The sequence below is a fragment of the Tenrec ecaudatus genome, chromosome 1 (assembly GCF_050624435.1).
Source record: "Tenrec ecaudatus isolate mTenEca1 chromosome 1, mTenEca1.hap1, whole genome shotgun sequence".
NCBI classification, from domain to species: domain Eukaryota; kingdom Metazoa; phylum Chordata; class Mammalia; order Afrosoricida; family Tenrecidae; genus Tenrec; species Tenrec ecaudatus.
The window spans coordinates 82,731,338-82,752,247 of NC_134530.1; the positions used below are offsets into that span (position 1 = coordinate 82,731,338).

General features: G+C 43.8%; 1 protein-coding gene across 1 annotated transcript in view; it reads right to left on the reverse strand.

Annotated features, from left to right (window-relative positions):
- The window catches only part of C8B (complement C8 beta chain), a 59,229-nt gene that overhangs the window by 24,061 nt on the left and 14,258 nt on the right, over nucleotides 1-20,910 (reverse strand). Inside the window, exons 4-6 of the mRNA XM_075539911.1 lie at nucleotides 12,346-12,487; nucleotides 9,312-9,444; nucleotides 6,634-6,831 (exon numbers count right to left, since the gene is read on the reverse strand). Coding sequence (XP_075396026.1) covers nucleotides 6,634-6,831; nucleotides 9,312-9,444; nucleotides 12,346-12,487 — 473 coding nt within the window. The remainder of the gene's footprint in view (nucleotides 1-6,633; nucleotides 6,832-9,311; nucleotides 9,445-12,345; nucleotides 12,488-20,910) is intronic.

The following is a 20,910-nucleotide window of genomic DNA, read 5'->3' on the forward strand; positions in this document are numbered from 1 at the left end:
TGAGTCGATGCCAACCCACCATGACCCTATAGGACAAGGTAGAACAGTCCCCTATGAGTTACAGAAACTCGTTGTGGGAGTAGAAAGCCTGGTCTTTGTCTCAAGGAGCAGCTGGTGATTTGGCAGTGCTGACCTTGAAGTTAGCAGCCCAACGCATAAGCCACTGTGCCACAGAATAGTACGTAAACACAAGTACCAAAATCCCAAACTCAGTGCCATCGAGTCAGTGCCAACTCAGTGACCGCATAGGACAAGGTAGATTGCTGTTCTGAGTTTCCAAGACTATAACTTTAGGGGAGTATAAAGTCCTGTCTTTATCCTTCAGAGCTCCAGGTTGTTTCAAACTTGGGTTTGCAGCCTGGAGCCTGATCTGGAGGCTGGCAGTCCAAGGCATAACTCTAACCCTATACGACCCCTGTCATGGATTGTAGATTTGAAAAGATCCCTTGATTTGGTAGGAAAGTGTTATGGGCTGGGAGGGAGATTGATGACAGTCATACCTAGCGGCAGAATATTTGATGTGGTGGAAAAATGTGTAGTGGTGCATTATAGATTCATGAGTAAGCACAAGTAAGCCTGTGCTTACCTTGCTTATTGTGAGATCTATCCCTGGGTACACTGAAAGACGGCAATACTACATGAAGAATACAAGAAGTTTTAATATAGCCAGTGGTTCTGAGTTGTGCAAATGGTTTGACTGATAACAAAAGGTGTGAGAAGGTCAAGTTCCTCTCAAGACACCGTGGAAGAAACTCTGGGCATTGGAAGCCCTATAGAGCAAAGTTGTACTTGGCATGCATAGAATCACCCCGAGTTGGAATTGACTCAGTATCAACTAGTAGGTCGACTACAACCACCATCAGTTGCTGTTGAATTCCACAGCACGAGACCTCATGTGTCTCAGAGTAGAACTGTGCTCTGATTTGGGGGGAAAGGAAGTGGTGTTAACAAACCCAGGGACAAGGGAACAACAAGTGATCCAAATTGGTGGTGAGGAGGCTGTAGGAGGCCTGGTAAGGTGTGATCAAGGGTAATGTAACCAAGAGAAATTACTGAAACCCAAATGAAGAAGAATACGGTACACATTTATTGTTTTATTAAAAGACACCTCGCACTTCCTGTCTGCTCCGGCTGCACTGTGGCCAACAGCGAGCTGCGTGGCGGCATCCACCGCTATGGTCCAGAGCCCAGAGTTATGGTAACTTTGGGGGGCCTTATTTTCGCAGAGGTCTTATTTTGGGGGGATGCCTTATATCGCCGTGAGAGGCAAAACTGTAAGTAGGTCTTATTATCAGGGTATGTCTCACTTTTGGGGAAACAGGGTAGTGAATCACGGCCCTCTGCCTTCTTACCCCTCCCGCCTATACAATCACTAGGTTCTCCATTCATACTTGTCCTAATTATTTCAGGTCTACTCCCTACTAGCTTGAGTAGTTGTAAAAGTTTCCCCTTTGATTACCCATCTTTCTGTATTCAATGCTCCTATCAAACGTGACGTCTAAAGACTCTACTCTTATTATGATAATGTCCTTCTGGGTATTGGCTCTCTAGTACCTCTAGAAAAAAAAATCACACACTCCCTCCCCACTCCTTACCTTGAATATAAGGTCTTCACAATCTGTCCTCTAGTACCCTCTCTGGCGTAAACTCCTACAAGCTCAAGCTTTCCTCCTTATGCCTTGTTATTTCCCATCATCCATCTATAGTAAGCTTTACGTTCATTTCCTACTGTTCCTCAAAGTTGCATTATTGTTCATGATACAGTGTTTGCATGTGCTGTTTCTTCTGTGCGAAATGCTCTTACCTCTCTTTTCTGCCTGAAACCTAACTACTACTCCTCTAAATCAATCCTTACCTCTGATTTGATGGTTGTTGAGATAGTAAAAGATGATTGTGCCAACCTAGCTGATAAAACACATGTGGGGTTAATTGAAGGGCAGAGAGATAAATGGCTCGGTGAGCCGCGCCTTTCTAGTTCTCAGGTCGTTTGCTTTCTGATGATCAGACCAGGGTGCAGCTGCCTTAACCAATTCCCTGTTTTAGCTGGCAATGCTCACTTCCTGCAAGACATCCCAAAGGAGAAGCCACATGGACCTACCCTGATGCAGGCCTGGGTGCTGGGGCCGCTGTGTGGAGACCTCTGCCAGTGCTGAAATGCTTACACATTCACTGTTTTTGCTTTCCTCCTGCAGTCGACATCATTGTGTCTGTTTAGGGAGATGGAGGAGGACTTTATGGATCAGTGTTGGACATATGGGCTAATGGGTTAATGTTGAACTTGTGGGCTTGAGTAGCACTGGGTTGGGATGTTTTCTTGATGTGCACTTAACCTTTATATAAAACTCTCTCTTAGACATGAGTTTCTGTGGATTTGTTTCTCTAAAGTACCCAGACTAACACAGTTGTTGTTGTTGTTGGCTGTCATTAAGTCAGTCCCTGCACAAGAGAACAAAAATATTGCCTGCTCCTGTGTCATCCCAATGATTGGTGGTTGTGGGATACAAAAAGATTTTTCCCTGGGTCTTCTCCTGCTTGCTAGCTCATTGTGTAGTCAGCTGCTTAGAAGTTTTCTCCCTGAAGGTATCAGCCATCCAGAGCAATCAGACTATTGTCTGTCCCACCTTAGGTGGGGCACACACTCTACTGATAAGGATAGCGAATGTTGCCCTGGAGATCCCAGAGAAAGGGTCAAGCCCATCTTGAATCTAGGATCTGCCCGCCTTGTCATCTGCACCCCTAATCCCTCCTCTTCCTATTGTGTGTGCATCTCTAGATCGCCCCCTCCCTTTGCTGTTTTGCCTATGTTACAACCCCTTCCTGTGATGTATGTGGTTACCTGTAATCAGGAGGGCTTGTTCCATATATATATATATATATATGTATATATATATATACATATATATATACATGCCTTGGTTATAAATATATTTCTCTCTCTCCTGCTCTTGTCTCCCACCTCCACGTTGACCACCAAGAGGGGCTGAGGTGAGCATGCTACCATAAAATGTGTCTGATTCCTTTATTTTATCTTCTCTCCTACCTTCCCTATTGTCTATGACTTTACTATAACCTTTATATATTATTGCCATACAATTGCACCTATAGAGGACCCCCCACAATTGTAAGAGGCTGATTGCTCTAAGAGGTGGCAGACTAGACCATCGTGATCCAAAGGATTGTCATTGGTTAATTTCCAGAGATAACTTACCAAGCCTTTCTTTCCAGTCCATCTTAGCCTGGAAGCTTCTCTGAAACCTCTTCACAGCATAGCAGCACTCATGCCTCCACTAACAGAAAAGCAGTGACCATGCTTGAAGTGCATTGTCTGGGAATTGAACTTGTGTCTCTCTTATAGGAGGCAAGAAATCTAATACAGAACCACCAATGTTCCCATTTCTATTTGAAACCATCCTTGATTTGCCGAGATGTGCATTCTCTTCTCTAATGCATTGCACTTTACTTCCATTTCTTGTAAAGCCTATACAGCCAAGTTGTGTTATAACTGATGTGAAAAAAAAACAGCAAGTTACCTCTCCTACTGGGCTGGACTTGGAAGCCAAGGCTATGTTTATTTGTTTTTGTCTTTTAAGTCTCCAGTGTGGTGCCTGGTACGACAGAAGCACCTTGTAACTGCCCATTTCAATCATGGTGCTGAAGGGAGACAGAGAATGGGAGAAGTGCATGGGTGCTACCCTGTGATTTGCTTCTAGACCAGCTTATCCAGCATCCCTGTATTTCAGTCTTGGGCACCTACTAAATGCCATTCTGAGTCTAGAGATGAAAGAAATAGTGTATTCCCTGAAGAACCTAACAGCCCAGAAGATAAAGAAAGACAGCAGAGACAATAACAATATGATTATTTGCCACTGATCCCCTGCTGGTTGATATTATGCAGCAGAGATCTTTTTGAGATTCCATCATTATTTCTCCTCATATAAATAACTGTAGACTTCAGTCTTGTTCACCTCAAAGCCCCCTTCAGATTGATTTTCCACCATAACCCACCACATTAAAAACTCAGTGTCTAGAGAATAAAATATAACTCTGTGTTAGGCAGAGAACTAGCTAAAGCAGCAGCCCACTGGTCTGATCACCAGGGACCAAGAGAGAGAGGGGTGTGCCTTGCTGAGCCATTTATCTTTTTGCCCTCCAATCAAACTGCAACTTGATTAATCCCACATGTTCTTATTGGCCAGGTTGGCACAATAAACCTACCTATCACAGTCCACCCCTTGCCAACTTTTGGCACCTATACACAATTCTTTAGTCATATATAATTTCCAGACATTAATGAGATCACACAACTATCATCATACATCTTTCATACATATAAAGGAAAACACACTAAATCTAATGTATCTGGCACATGATATATGAACAATGAAAATATATTCAATAAAAACATATAAAGAAGATAAACTGATAATCACAAACCTCGCTTTTGCAATTGATCATGTGGTCATACTTATAGGTAGAACTGCCTTCCTCTACTTCATTCTGTATTACCTTTGCCCTCAGGCAATGCAGGCAAAGTCCGCCCACAAGCAGCAAATAGCAGGGTGGATCACCAACAGTCAGCAGTTGAGGAGCTTAGCAAAGCAGGCCCAGATAGAATATCGAATTCAAGCAAGGCAAGATGACAGGATCCACCAACCTCAAGCTCAAGTGATGTATACCCCAGCAGCGTGGTGAAGGAACCTCAAACTCTAGCTACATGTTCCATGGGTTGTCTTTCCCACAGGTAGTGAAGTTCACAAGTTGAGGCAGAGAACTCAATCGACTCTAGGGGCTCAATATCCTCCTCTTCTGGATCATCAAACCATATGATCCAATCCCATGTTTCAGGGTCCCATTTTTTCCAATTAAAGCCCTTACTTTAATATCAGACACTGTTCCAGACCTGCAATTCAGCTGACGCTGTAATTTAGTTACTTGTATGATGGGACTCTAGATTCAGGTTTTGGCAACATCAGCTCTATTCCTAGAGAAGAGAAGACTCTCCTTTGTAGCACATGCAGTAGCTTTTAGGTCTGTTATTCGGCACTTGAGAAGTGCTTCCGAGGTTCTGAGATTATCCCTCTCCTGGATCACCTTTTCTATTGTAAGGAGGACCAGTCAACCAGCTTCCTATACTTCTCTTCTGGACAAAACTGCTGGAAAATATCAAACACATGATCACCCAGGGCCTCTCCTCTCACAAGCCCTTCATCTATTGGTGGTGATACTGTGGATATTGGATTTGCGACTTCACACCATGGATTAACACCACCCTCTCTATTAATAGTGGCAGACTTATCCATGTCTTTAGAGCTAGAGACAGCATTATCAGTGCTATTAAGCCTAATCAGGTTGTAGAGACAATTTGGGAAGCCCATATTTATCGTCTCATTGCTCTAGAACCACCCCATTCCTGGTATCAATTGAGTTAAACAGAGAACTAGCTAACACAGCCACATGCTGGTGTAATCACCGGAGAGCAAGAGAGATGGGGGAGGGCTTTGCCGATCCACTTATCTGTTTGCCCTATAATCAAATTGTGACTTAATTAATCCCAAATGTTCCTATTGGCCAGGTTGGTACAATAAACCTACTTATGACAACCTCCTTACCCTGGAACTCAAGGCTCTTCCGATTTGCCTGTTACCCGCCTCTCCAACCTCATATCCCACTTCAATAATTCCACTTCCACCCAACCAAGAGCTTTGATCTTGACCTTGTTGGTGATAGGAGCAGATATGATTAGTACTGAAGAATGTGGTAGGAAATGGCTTTGAAATGAGACTCTTTAGAAGAGTCAAAGATCTGGAGTTAGTTAAAAATGGGAGAAGTTGTTTTTTAAAATATTGGAGGGTCCTCACTGAAGGTTTTCCATGACCACAGCTGTAGAAATGAAGTATAAAGCAGTGTGAGCCCAACTGAATTCTGTGGTTCTTAGTTTGGAAAAGGAGAAGAAAAAAACTCTATCAACACAGAACCTGTACGAGGAAGACCTTGCTGTGGAGGGTTAGTGATGCATCCAGGTGATGGTGCCCAGGAGCATAGGCAATGCAGGTTTAGAGTCTGAGAGAAAGGCTACAATCAGTCATGAAGACTCCTTGCTCCTGCCTGTAGATGTGGAAGGTAAGCAGTGTCAACTGTAAAGTATAAAGGGAAGAGAACTGGGAACAAAGTATTTAAGGGACAGCTGAGGATACAAACCCAGGAAGGAAATTGATACGGAACAGAAGAAAGGCAAGGGCAATTGCTGGGTGACCTCAAGGTTAGCACCACCAATTGGCCCGAGAAGCTGGAGAGTAGGTGCTTGGTGAGGCTGCCGAGAAAGTTTTGGGTGGCTGATCAGGACAGAAGTCACAGTGCTGTGGGCGATATTTTGGTTTGACAAAGCAGTAATCTCACGCTTAATGAAAAACAAGGAAAACAGCTTCTTAGAAAATGAGAGAAAGTAATTATAGAAGGCCATCGTCGCTCGGCCTCTCTAAAAACAACATTAATATAAAATGGAGCTATTTTTCGTAAACAGGCTTTCCAGAAACATTATGGGCTGTTAGTAATAATGTGGAACACAGACTCATCGATAGGGATGACATTTCAAATGAGTATATGTAAATATAAAAGCAACAAAGGCATACTTACAGTGTGAGTGAATCGCTTGATTCTGCTAATAAAGTGTTTGCCATTAGCAGTTGTCAAGTCATAGCCAAGTTCAAATAATCCAGGTATTTTAAAACCAAAACTGGAACTGGATACAGCAGTTGATTTCCGTGTGACATTATGTTCAAAATCTTTGTAAGATTCATACTCTGTTAGTGCAAATTCGTATTTGCCTTGGGTCTACAGGAAGAAAAGAGAAGGTTTCTTATTTCATGTAGTTCAGGTCAGCTCAGTACAAGTCAGCAGAGATTTTGTACCCGGCACTGGTCTACGTGTTTGGGATACAGATAAATATGGTCCAATTTGTTCCTCTTCCTTTAAGATTCCAACTTTGATCTCAAAAATACTCCAAGGCTCCTCCTTCATGGTCTGGTTGCCATCAAGTCAATTTCTACACCTAACAACCATATGTGGACCAGAGCTGGGCACCCTGCCGTTTCCAATGGCTGACCTTTCAGAAGTGTATGGACGGGGCTTTCTTCTGAGGCACTTCTGAGCATCCTCAAATCTCCAGCCTTTCGGTTAGTAGCTGAGTGTGTTAACTGCTTGCATCACCAAAGACAGTGACGCAGAGACAGACAGACATAGTCAATATGTTGGGTTTAGATTCAGAGGGTATTTACGGATTGACTTTTGACGGGCAGAAACTGACATTAGCATCTTCCTGTGGGATAACCTTGGAAATTGATGTACCCTTCGCTGAGACTTGGTTTCTTCGTGTATAAGATGGAGAAGATAATGGTTCCCCTCATTAGGCGTGGCCTGAGAGTTGAGTTTATAGAAGCATTCAGGCACCAGCACAGTGTTTTGGGCATTGAGTCAATTCCAGTTCATGGTGACCCCATATACGGCTTTATAGGGGCGTATTCTCAGGTTTTTTCACTCTGGGTAGGCTCAGTTGCCAGTATTTTGATTGGAAGCCAAACATTCAACGGTTGTATTCTCAGAGTTCCTTTGGCACAAAGTAAGTGCTCAAAAATGGTTGGCAGTGAGGAGAGGAGATTTGAGATGCCTGATCATGCCTGTGTTTGGATTGGGTTAGCCTCGGTGAGGAATACCTCTTCTAAGATGCCCCCCACACACACCCCACCACCACCATTTCTGAATCAAGAGACTGGGCACTGGGTAGAATCATGAGAGTGTTGGGAATCTTCTTTTTCTTTTTAGCCAAAAGTTAGGCTTGGCCCTGAGTGAATATTTCCTTTTTGGACAATGAATGTGTCAGGAATTGGGTGGGGGTGTGTGTGGAGTATTAGCCCAACTTTCAAAAGAAAGGCGTTTTAGGCATGAAAACTGCCACCAAGACCTTCTAGTGCAACCCTTAATTTTGTAGGTGGGGAAACTGAGGCTCAACTGGACCAGAAACCTCGTCTCACCATGATCTGTGGGAGAGTCGGGTCCAGAGCCAAGGGTCTTGGCTTTGCACTCTTCCCTTCAGTGTGTGTGTGTGTTTTATGTTAAGACGAAGAAGAAGAAGAAGGAAACCTCACTGCCATCTAGTTGATTCTAGTGCACTGTGGCCTTGGGAACAGAGCCGAGCTGTTCTTTATGGTTTCTGAACTTATGCATCTTGATGGAAACAGTTAGCCTCATCTTTTTACGGCAGAGCATCTGGTGGGTTTGAACCACCTACCCTGCAGAAGGCAGCCCAATACTTAGCCTCCAATGACACCAGCATTCTATAGACTAATGTAAATCAGTACCCAACCCATTGACACCAAGTCTATTTCAACTCACAGCAACCAAATATCGGGCTTTGGAGACTGTGACTCTTCACGGGAGAAAACAGCCTCATCGTTCTCTTGTGCAGCAGCTGGGAAGTTTAACTCCCCCTGCTCCCCCTCCCCTGCCACACACACACCTTGTGGTTAGCAGCTGAATTCCTAACCCTTAGCACAGCATAATCTACTAAACTCCACTCTCTGAGAGATTTGATTTAAAGTTGGCATATTAATCATAACACTTAATTATAAGCTTACATTGGGAGAGAATTTTATAGTTTAAAATGCTAAGAATAGTGCCTAGTTCTAATAGTCAAGAATCTGGTAGTAATAGTAATAATATTAATACAATAGCAGCACCAAGTTAACATTTCTTGAGAACTCACCAATTTTTGTCCTAAGCACACGCATACTTATTATCCCACTAACTCTCATGCTGCAGAGAGAAGGCGTCACACCTCCCAATTAAAAGAAAGCCAAACATAGGCTTGACTATTTAAGGTGATACAGACAGTAAATGGCAGATGGCACTGAGTCTGCGTGACTCCAAATCCTAAACTCTACTTGTATCCCCAAGGTGGCTGTTGATATTATTAGTGTTGCTATTATTCCTAATGCTAGCACTATTGATGTACAGAGCAAGTCTTCCTCACGCCAGTGCCTTATGGAAGGAACGATCCATTTCACACAGGAAGAAACTGAGGCTCGAAGAGAAAAGGTGAGGCACCCAGGATCGCACAGCCCACAGGGTTCAGGGAACCCAGGATCACATGGCCCACAGGATCCAGGGAACCCAGGGTCACACGACCCACAAGATCCAGGGCCCACAGGATCACACTGCCCACAGCATCCAGGGCCCGCAACTCCACATTGACCAGCCACATTTCTGGCCCATAACACACTCCACTCTTCTGCAGTTGCTTCCTGGCTGCTACTTACCTGTGGGGTGTAGCTTTCCACATTGTATGGCTTCCTAAACCGTGTGTCGAGGATGTAGTGTGGGGAACACCCACCGGCGTAATATCTGTGATCTAGAACTGGGCCTTCCAAGCTGTTGGTAAATAAATTTAACCTGCCAGGAAGACGCAGAGAGGGTGAAGAGGTTAGGTTTGCAGGTCGCCGAATCTCAGATGGAAAACCCTACTGAACCCAAGCTGCTAGGCATGGCCTTCAAGGGGCCTCGGTATCTGCCTCCAAACCAGCTTTATAGCTTCACTTTTGGTCACTCTCCAACTACAATATGCTACTCTCGGCCTCACTCATTTGGAAAAGCATGTGATTCTTTCCATCTGCCTTGCTCCTTCTCTGCGAGTGCTGTTCTCTGGGCCTGCGATGCACTTTCAAGTCTTCATTGTTCTCTCTCCTGCCACTCTTTCAAGACTGAGCTTTCCCTTTGGGGAAAGACCGGAATCCCCACCCCCACTGGGTTTGAACCCCGCTGTCACCCTGTGCTTCCCCTTGGCGCATGTGTTGCGTTGTACTACTGTGAAAGTGGAAGGGCGTCATAGAGAAGAGCATGCGCCACGGAGCCTGGGTTCAAGTCCATACTCTGCCATGCACCAGCTGTGTGACCTTGGGCAAATCTGTTATCATCTCTGCGCCTCCATCTCCTCCTCTGTCAAGTGGGTTTTATGAAAATGCCCCCCTCATTGGGTTGCGGTGAGGGTTGCACATGTCGGTACTTGTTAGGTGATTGAACAATGGTTCGGATGTGATTACTGTTTGTTATGATTTACACGCTTCTTGAGGGTGGTGCCTGCCTTCTCGCTCTTTGTGGCCTCCCATCACAGGACATAATCAAGATAATGACTGCTTCTGGAGGGCCTAGGTTGATGCCTCGTTTCATTGAGGGCCCTTTCAGCCCTGCGTAATACAGCAACTGACAGTCCTTGAGCATTTTGAATTCTAACAAGCCTGTGGGACAGGGCAGAACTTCCCCTATGGGTTTCTGTTACTCTTTAGAGAAGTAGAAAGCCTCATCTTTCTCCGTGGAATGGCTAGTGGTTTTAAACTACCCGCCTTGCAATGAGTGGCACAACGTGTAACCCACGCCACTGATAGAGCTCTGTTTATAGATAATATTAAGTCTGTGTCAGAGAAGAGGAAAATCCAGCCCTACTTCAATGTTCTCTCGTGTTGTCTTCTGAAGCACCAGTCATTCTTGACCACTCAGAGTTCTTTGTGTATCAACTGGAGATCTATCTCCTTTTAGCATCTGCCCACCATTCCTTCCCAGCATACTTAGCTCTTCTTTCCCACCATGGGTTTTTTCATGTCATAATAATGGACACTGTTATTTTATTTAACAAATATAGCATGGTGTGTGCTGGGTGGTGGTAACACACTCTCCAGGTCATGCACGTGAGTTCATTTAATCCTTCTAGCAAATTTATAAGCTGTAGAAATAGTTCAGTGTTCAATGACGAACCCAAGGGTTAGCAATTCGAATCTACCCAGAGGGGCCTGGACAGACATGCTCGGTATTTACTTCTCAAAAGCCGCAGCGGGGAAACCCTGTGGGGCAGGTTCTCTCTGTACAGAAGGGGTAGCCATGGTTGGAATGGACTGGACAGCAACTGGTGGTACTGGTAAGCAATAATAGCACCACACCCATTTAACAGACGAGGAAACTGAGGCACAGGGAGGGCATTTGACTGGCCCAGCGTGACCCTGCTAACAATCATTGGTGATGCCAGGATTCAAAGTCCGGTGGCCTGGTTCCAGAGTCTGTATTTGTCCCACCACACACGCAGCCTCTCACTTATTAGTTTACTGCAGAACTTTGAGAGAAAGACATTGCTGTTTGTCTTCTCCCCAAAAAGCTACACAAACGTGTCCCTCACTGGAATCTCCTGACCAGCAAGTGGCTCCTTCTGACCTCCTGTACCGAGTCCCCTTGAACTCTCTTACCTGGTCTGCCCCAGGGCTCTCTCACCTTCTGGCCGAGTGACCACTGGAATCTCACTTAACATTTCTGGGCCTCGGTTTCCCTCCCAAGGAGGCAGTGTTCCATTAGCTAGCGCAGTGGTTGGCACTCAGAGGAGGGGCCACCTAAAGGGCCTCTTTCTAATGGCGTCCTATAAGGATCAGGATCTGATTTTTGTTTCATAAGAAGAGAAGTTCCATTTAGGGTCGAGTTTCCTCTCACCATATTGTATCCCCTTCAGTGGATTATTACAATTTAGGAGGGGAAGGTTTCACTCTTCCACCTGATGGCGAGAAGCGGCAGAATTTGGCAGCAAAATAGGATAGAGTTGGCAGGACCCAGATTCAAAGGACGTAGCCCTTTCTGACTTCTTAAGAGTCACCTAGCTTCTTAGATCCTTGAAAAAAGACCAGAGCAACTCATAGCTCCTCAGAAGCGTGAAACACAGATGAACACCAAACCCATCTTGGGAATGCATTTTTCCACTCACTGTGAGCTTCGCCTCTAGGCTATGGTCCACGCTGGGGTCTAGGAACAGAGAAATAAATAAACCCCACCCCAAGTTTTTACTGGGATAGGAACACCAAAGCTCAGACAACGCCCAACACAGTCCTATAACTCACTGTTATGCGACTCCCAGTCAAAGAACCCAACTCTGACTCCTCGTGATCCTATGTGCCTCACAGAAGAACCATGCCATGCACGGACAGGGAGATCAGTGGCGGAGTTTGGGTTAATAGATCGCCACGACTTTCTTCCAAGCAAGGATATTAACCAATGACACCAACACAGTCACAAAGCAGGCACTGAAACTAGTGGTCAGCCTCCACTGTCCTGTAGCAGTGGTCCATTGCTCCCATGCATCGTTCTGTTCCCAGTGTCCCTCCACTACTCTCGGCGTGGCTCAGCTCTATCCACTCACTGAATGTGCTTCCAGAGAACACCAGGACTGCCCTCAAGAGCATCCGGAAGCATCCATATACATGCCACCTTTTTTTTTCCCGGAAAGGAGCGCTGTTCCATCTCCAAACAGGAGGGGTCACTTACCCACTGGCCAATGTGTCAATCGCCCAGTATCGGTCCATTCCGTGCTGACATTTTTGGTAAATTCTTCTACAGTTTGCCTCATCGGATTGGTCTCCACAGTCATTGTCCCCATTGCAAAGAAGTCTGCGGTTTATGCACCGCCCTGGGATGGAGAAAGGGCCGCACCTGTGGTCACTCTGTTATCCAGTTGGGGAGCTGGAATGGTGTGAACACCTGCGTTGTGCTGGACAATTTGCTGGACCTTTAATGCTCTGTGCTGACTGATCCTCATGACCCAGGAAAGGCTGGTAAAAGCATTCGCAGCTTACCCCTGACCCCCACCCCTGCCACCCCAAACAGAAGCCAAGAATGTATTTCTGAAAGCATTTTGAGGGGAGAGAGCTTAGAAGCATTCTGCAAAGGCATGATTGGTGAGAGGGGGCCAGTGAAGAGAGCGGACATGTCTGATGGCCCAGGGGCAAAATAGCCAGGCTGGAGCCTGGACTTTTCCCAGTGACGCTCAGGAGAAAAGTATGCTTGGTCTAAACAAACAAACTCACCGCCACCAAGTGGATTCCAACTCACAGTGACCCTATGGGGTCATGGGCTAGAACTGCCCCTGTGTGTTGCCATGACTATAACGCTTTACTGGAATAGAAAGTCTCATCTTCTCCTTCGGAGCAGCTGGGCTGGGGTTTCAAACCGCTGACACTGTGGTTAGCAGCCCATCAAGTAAACCTCTGAGCCACCAGGGACCCGTGGAGTTTTCTTGGCATGCTCTGCACTTACTGATTAGCTGAGGAACCGTTCATCCATTTGCCTAACCTGCTGGCCTCAATTCCTTCTGCAAAATAGAAATCATCACGCCTGGGGATTTACATGAGTGAATAGACTAGCAGTGACTCGCGGTAAGTACCTGTCACTGCCATGACTGTCGTAGTGTTTGTGTGAGCAAGGTCACCCTGTGGCGGGATCCAAAGCTGGTGTTGTTGTGAGTTGCTTTTGAATCTGTCCAGCCCGTGGCAGCCGTAGCAGGATCCACACCTCTAGTTGTCTCATCACATCCCCGTGCACCCTTCCCCCAAACCTCATTGCCTTCCACACCACGGGCCCATGGCCAGTGAGAAAGCATTTTTTCCACCTTGGTTCTTCCCTAAATTTGGATCTATCCTCTCCTCCGACTTTCTTTCATATTTGTATTTTCCTGGGGGGATAAAGTCCATAAAACAGACTCCCTGCTTCCTTAGATGTGTCTGGTCATTTTATTCAACCCTTTTAGGGTGTAAAAGGCTGAAGAATAACATTCCGGTCTTCATATGTTTCTTACACGGCATTTAAACTAAAGCCTGCCCAAATAGCCAAGATGACTTCGGTCCAAATCACGGAACGATGGTCCTTAGGAGTCCATAGACACATAATAAAAACGTCTTTCAGATTTACGGACTGACTTTTGCCTTTGCAATAACGCCTAGGGGTTGCTCTAAGAATCTCGAACTCTTTCTTGAAAGAACCTGAAGAGCAATCCCCATGGGTACAGTGAATCCAGAAAGTTACAAGCGCCGTCTAGATAATTTTGTTTACATACCCTGATGTTTGCCTGCGACTTGGTGAAACAGGAATTAGCTAGATGGAGGCGTTGCAAACACACGTGTTTATCTAGTTCTGCCACGAACGAGTCATGTGTGGTTCTCCCTTCTCTCCTCTTTCCGTGTTTCTTCCCCTCTCCTTCCTTCCTTCTTTCCTTCTTCATTTGATAAAAACAAAAATTTTTTTACTGACTCTGTCATGTGGTAGAGGCTCCAAGACTTGGTCCTGGATGGGAGGTATCTATCTAAAAAATTGTTTCTAGAGGAAAATGATGAGGAGCCCTGATGGCATAGTGGGTTAAGAGTTGGAGTGCTCACTGGAAGGTCAGCAGTTCAAAACTACCACCTGCTCCAAGAGAGAAATCTGCATTACCATCCTCCTGACAAGACTTACAGTATCAGAATCCCACAGGGGCAGGTCTGCTCTCGCTATGGGGACGCTATGAGACAGAATTAGCTCGATGACAGTCAGCTGACCCTATTTAAATATTTTAGGCTTTGCCTATATGGTCCTTAGCTCCAGGCATCTGATAAAACTAGCAGAAATCTTTAGAGGCAGACAGAGGTGCCAGCCCACAGTACTCTCTAGATCGGAGGGAGACTTTTGTCCAACCATCTTCCTGGTTTTCTTTGTTTGATTATTTGTTTGTTTCCGGATTAAGAACACTGGAGTCAGGAAGGGCAAGAGAGGACAGGAGGCTCAAATGACTACTCTATCTTTGGGAGACATTTTCAAAAGAAAGGTACAATTATCAACTAACAACAGCACGGCACCAGCTTATTATTGTATACAATATCATCCCTGCATCAGGACAGAAAGCAAAGGTGGAAGAAGCCTCTCTCTTCCGGTGGGAAGAATAATGCTCTACTTCCAGGATGCCTGGATCCTAATCCCAGAAGCTGTGTCTGCACGACCTTGCTTGGCAAAATGAAATTCGCAGGGTCATTCCAGTAAGGGTCCTGAGCTGACAAGATTCCCGAGGATTAGCCAAGTGAGCCCGTGCAACCACAAGGATCCTTGGGAGGGAAAGAGGGAGGTAGAGTCATAACCAGGGGAGAGGCTTGGCGATGGCAGCAGAGCTGCCTTGACGTGTTTCTACGGCAGGTGGTCTCTAGGCACTGGGAAAGGAGATAGTAAAAACAACAACAACAATTTTTCCCTAAAGGCTCCAGAAAGAATAGAACCCCCCGGATGCCTCCATTTTGCCCAGTGAAACCAGTTTCCGTTTTAGAATCTTCAGAACAATCCGGGAATAATTTGAACTGTTTTAAGGTGATAAAACCCAAACAAACTCACTGCCATCCCATGGAATCCGACTCACAGTGATCCGCTAGCACAGGACAGAACTGTCCCCTGTGGCTTTCTGAGATGGCGACTCTTTTACACGAGGAGAAAGCCTCGTCATTCTCCTGAGGAATGGGGGGTCGTTTTGAACAGCTGACCTTGCGGTTAGCACCACAACGTGTAACCCACTACACCACCAGGGTGCCCAGCTGTGGCAACACCAGGGGGCTTTGAATAGTCTGTGAAAAATTGGAAATAAAAGTCACTCGAATGTTTCCATGAGCTTTTTGAAGTTTCCTTATTTATAGCGACCCTACAGGACAGGGTAGAGCTGCCCTCTTCGGATGTCTGTGCCTACAACACTATCTGGAAGTAGAAAGCCGCATCTCTCAGCTAGGTTGCTCTTCAGAGGAAAAGACAGTGCGATTTCTTTCCTCTAACGTCCCTGGGACATGTTGTCAAGAGACCAGTCCCTGGAGAAGAACATCCAGCTTGGTAAAGTGGCAGGGCAGCAAAAAAGAGGACGGCCCTGGACAGGATGGATGGACACACTGGATGGACACACTGGCTGCAAACCTGGGCTCAAACACAAGAGCCACTGTGAGGCTGGGAGAGGACTGGGCGGTGTTTCGTTCTGTCGTAAACAGGGTCTCCACTTCCTTGCTGGCACCTACGAACAGAAACAAAGGCTAGGGAGCCCCGGTTGAGTAGTGGTTTCAAGGTGAGCCGCTAACCGGAAGGTCAGCACTTCGAAACCACCGCTCGCTCGACGTGAGGGAGATGAAGTTTTTCTACCCCCTTAAAGAGTTACAGGCTCAGGAACCCACAGGGGCAGTTCTTCCCTGTGCTAGACGCTAGGACCTAGGACCTAGGAACCAAAATTGACGTTAGAGCAGGGAGCATGGTTGCGAACTTCTTTTCCTATGTTTGTTGGCTGCTTGGAGGTCTTCTCTGGTGAAGGTTCTTTGCCCATTAAAAAGGAATGAAATACTTTATTGACCCTTAGGTGAAAGTTTACGGAACAAATTCATATCCCATTCAATGTTATATACAAATGGTTTTAGGGCATTGGTTACACTCTGCTGAAATGAACCAAGCCTCTCCCCCTTAGCACCCTGGGTTCACTGTTTCCATTGATCCATTTTCCTAACCCTTTCCTGTCTTCTCATATTTGTTTATGGGCAGGTATTGCCAATTTGGTCTCCTATACTTGACTTTCGAAGGAACACGTTTCATAGACCTGTTTAGTTATTGCTATAAGGTGAACTTTGGGAGTGATTTCAGTGCTGAGCAAAAAGCGTGTCACCATCTCAGGGGTTCCGTCAGTCTCAATCCCTTTGTTCACTTGTGCACCGCTTATTTGTCTTTTCATTGTTCGCGTAGAGGTAACCAACTGACCTGTTGCAATTTTCTATAGGTTCTACGAATTAGGCCCTAATCAGAATCATAATTTCTTAGGATGCTTTCCCAGTCTGTAAGTTCTTGCGTTTAGTAAAGTCTTTTGGTGAGCATCAGTGTCTTTTGATGAGCATTTTTTTAAATCTTTTTTTAAAAATTTTTTTTTAAATTTTAACAATTTATTAGGGGCTCATACAATTCTTATCACAGTTCATACATATACATACATCAATTGTATAAAGCACATCTGTACAGTCCCTGCCCTAATCATTTTTTCTCCTCTTTTCTTTTTTTACATTTTATTAGGGACCTATACAACTCATTTTTATGAAGTCCCGTTTGTCTTATTAAAATGTTCTATTCACACTTTTGTTGTTATTATTTTTATGAAGAAGATCCTATAGTTTTTTCCCTCAAATTGTATAGTTTTGGGTTTAACATGTAGATCTTTCATCCATTTTGAGTTAGTTTTCCTATATTGTGTGAAGCATGGGTCTTGTTTCATTGTTATGCAAGGGACATCCAATTGTGTCAGCACCACTTATGAAGAGACTGTTTCTGCCCCCTTGAAACGTACTTTGACCACTGTGACAAACAATTGTCCCTAGATGGATGGATTTAATTCTGAGTTCTCAATTCCATTCCATGGTCTATGTGTTTGCCATCAAACCAGCACCAGTCTGCTGTGATTACAGTGCTGTAGAATATTTTTTTGACGTTCGTAGTATGAAATCCCCTGTTTTTTTCTTTCTTCAATAGAACTTTAGCTATATGGTTTCTCATTCCTTTACATGTAAATTTGGTCATTCGTTCTTCCATTTCAGTCAAGAATATTGCGAGGGTTTTGATCGGGATTGCATTGTACATGTAGATCACATTGGGTACAAGGAACCATTTCACTATATTAAATGTCACAATCCATGAACACAGAGGGGATTTCCACTTTGATGGGCCTCTTTTCCTCTCTTACAGGAGTAGTTTATAATGGTCATTGTGTAAGTCTTTTATACCCCTAGTTAGGTTAATTACTAGATATTTTATTGATTTGGGAGCTATTGTTTTCTTGTTCAGAATAGTCTTTGTTAATATGGAGAAATCCACCTGATGGTGTGTGCTGACCTCGGATCCTGCACACTGCTGAATTCTCCTGCTAGTTCCAGCAGTATTCTTGTGGGCTCTTTAGGGCCCTTCTGTCATCTAAACATAGAGATAATTTTATGTCTTTTGTTCTGATTTGCACACCTTTTGTTTCTCTTTCTTGTCTTATTGCTCTAGCAAAAACTTCCAACACACATCGAACAAGGATGGTGATCATGGCCATCCCTGTATCTTTTCTCGTCTCAAAGAAACACTCTTGGCTTTTCTCTGTTGAGTATAATGTTGGTTCTTGATTTTGCTTATCTGTCCATAATTATATTGACAACATTTCTTTCCATTCCTATTTTATTGAGCTTTTTTAAATCAGGAAACAATGTTGAATTCTATTGAATGCCTTTTCTACCTGAATTGAAATAATCATGCTTCTTCTCCTTTGCTTCATGTGGTAGATGGCATTGAGTTTCTAAGGTTGAACTACCATATAATCCTGGTATGAAATCCACTTAATTATGTCATGTGATTTTTTTAATATGTTGCTGAAGTATTTGGCTAGAATTTTTTGAGAACTTTTGTATCTATGTTTGCAAGGGATATTGATCTATAATTTTCTTTTTTGTCTGTAGTGGCTTTGTCTGACTTAGGTTTCTTTCTAGGTTACCCTTTATTCAACTAGCTTGGTAGTGTTAGTTTCTCTTTTATTTTTTTGAGAGAACCACCTGATTCTGGGCTTTAAAAAAGATATCTTAAACTTCTTATTTTATAATGAGCCTCCTTTGGGCCTTTAAAAAATGTCCACCTTTGCTGGTGTAAGTTTGAGCAGAAGGCAGTTTGCTAGGAGTTTGTCCATTTTGTCTAGGTTGTCGCATTGTCAGTGTGAAGTGTTTTATAATAATCTGCTGTGGTCCTCTCTTCATTGACGGTTGGAATGTCAACAATATAATTTCCTAATTTTGTTATTTTCCTTTTGTGGTTTTTTTGGTGTTTTTGTTTTTTTCCCTTTTTTCTGTTGTCTCCTTCTCTTGTGAACTTCACCAATGGTCTGTCGATTTTATTGATCCTTTCAAAGAACCAACTTCCGATTTCGTTGATGTTTTCTGTCACTTCCCTATTTCCTTTACGTTTTCCATGATCTTTATTATTTCCTTTTACTGGTAGTTTTTAGCTTCTTTTGCTCTCTCTTTTCTATTTTTTCAAATTATTAGGTGAAGTTAATGATTTAGGATCTTTCTTCTTTTTAAATGTAGGCATTCATTGCTATGAATTTCTCTTTTGCATACTGCTTTTACTGTTTTCCAGTGAGTGGTTTGATACGTTGTGTTTTCATTTGATATAAGGAAAATTTAAATTTCATGTTTGGTTTCTGTTATGATCCAATGTATTTATTATTTAGCTTTTGCGTGTATTTTTCCTTGTTTTTCCTGTTGGTATATAATTTCAGACCATCATAGTCAGACAACATCCTTCTATGATTTTAGTCTTTTTAAATGTGTTGAAACTTGTGTCTTAGCGTATGGTCCATCTGGAAAAGGTTCGTGTGTGCTAGAGGAGAGGCTATATGGTTCTGATGCTGCATGGACTGTTCACAGTGTGACTACTAGGTCCAATTGGTTTAAGGTTTTATTTAAATTTTCAGTGGTCTTCTTTTTAGATGTTCCCTCTATAATTAAAAGTGATGTGTTGAAGTTCCCTACTATTATAAGGAGACTTTGTCTGTTTCTCCTTTCACTTGGCGTGGTAATTCAAATTTCCAGAGCTTCTCTTTGCTTGGGAATATCTTGGTTTCCCCAGTGTTTTGACCAATTTTCTGGGTAAAGAATTTTGTGTTGGTGGTTGTTTTCATTAACTGTTGTATATATTTCTCTATTGTCTTCTGGCCTCTAGAACTTCTGAGATAGCCACACTAATTTTTTTGCATGAAATGCACTGATTATGTTGCATTTGTCTCGTTACTTTCGGAATTCTCTCCTTGTCTTTTCTTTTTTTGTGTCCCCCTTGTCTTTTCTATTCAAGAATTTTACTCTAACTGGGGTTCAAGTAGCTTCCTGGGTTCTCTGTTCAAGTCTGGGAAATTCTCTATAATTATTTCTTGGAAAAAATTTTCTCCCTTTATTGTTGTGCTCTGGAATTCAAGTAATTCTAATGTAAAGCTTTTAAATTTAATCACATAGTAGCACCTGGGTTTGTTCTTTTCTCCTGTTTCTCTGGAGAATTGGTAAATTCCATTATTTGGACTTCTAGTTCATTTATTCTGTCATCTGTCTATTCAACTCTATTGATGAGTGGTACTCTTACTTTTTATTTTTTAATTAACTGCCTTTAGTCTTCAGCTCAGAAATTCTCTTTCTTTTTTGTTTCAAATTTGATTTACTTTTCAGTTTCCTTACTGAGTCTCATTTTGTTTCTCCATTTGTTTCCTGATCTTCCCTAGTTTGTTTTTGAACGTTTTTACTTTCTTTAAATATAGATAGCATCATAATCTGAACATTTAGATTGTTCTATTACTCTGGTCCCCATAGGAGAGATTTCCTCTTGTCATGTTTGCTTTTGATGGCAACTTCTCGTGTGATTTTGAATTTTACTACTTTTTGTCAAACCTGGGCCATTTGGTTTGGGTTTTTTATTTACTTTAAATTTCATATTCTGGTTCCTGTGTGAAATATTTCTGATTGGGTATCCTGGTGACACCACCACCAAGTACCCAGCAGCCCACCAAGAAGCGGGGTGTACACTCATCAACTGCTGCACATAAGAAAGATACAGCCACCTGCCCTTGCAAAGGCTCACAGCCATGGAAATCCCACCGAGAAGCCACACTCTGACCCATGAGACTAACTCAGCATCAGGGGGCCTGTTACCCTCTGACAACCACTGCAAGACACTCTTTCCTTAGGTGTTTTTGTGGTGGTGGTTGTTCTGTTGTTTCTCCTTCGGGAGTTCTGGAGCTTGCTCTGTGGAATTCAATTAGCATGCACTGCGGGATGGAGGAAGTAAATAGCAGGTTTCAGACATTGGCACAAGCAGCATTGGGGCGCAACTCTCCTGTGGTATTGGTGGGTGACTCTATGTCTTTTCGCCATCTATACCACTGAACAGGCTCTCCTATAATGCCCTGCCATGGGCAAGAACCCAGCCAGTTCCCTCTTATTGTCTGTGCATGTGAAGCACTCCCCAACCCCTGCTGCCTTTGACTCCTCCTGGTCCCAGTGCCTATCTGTCTCA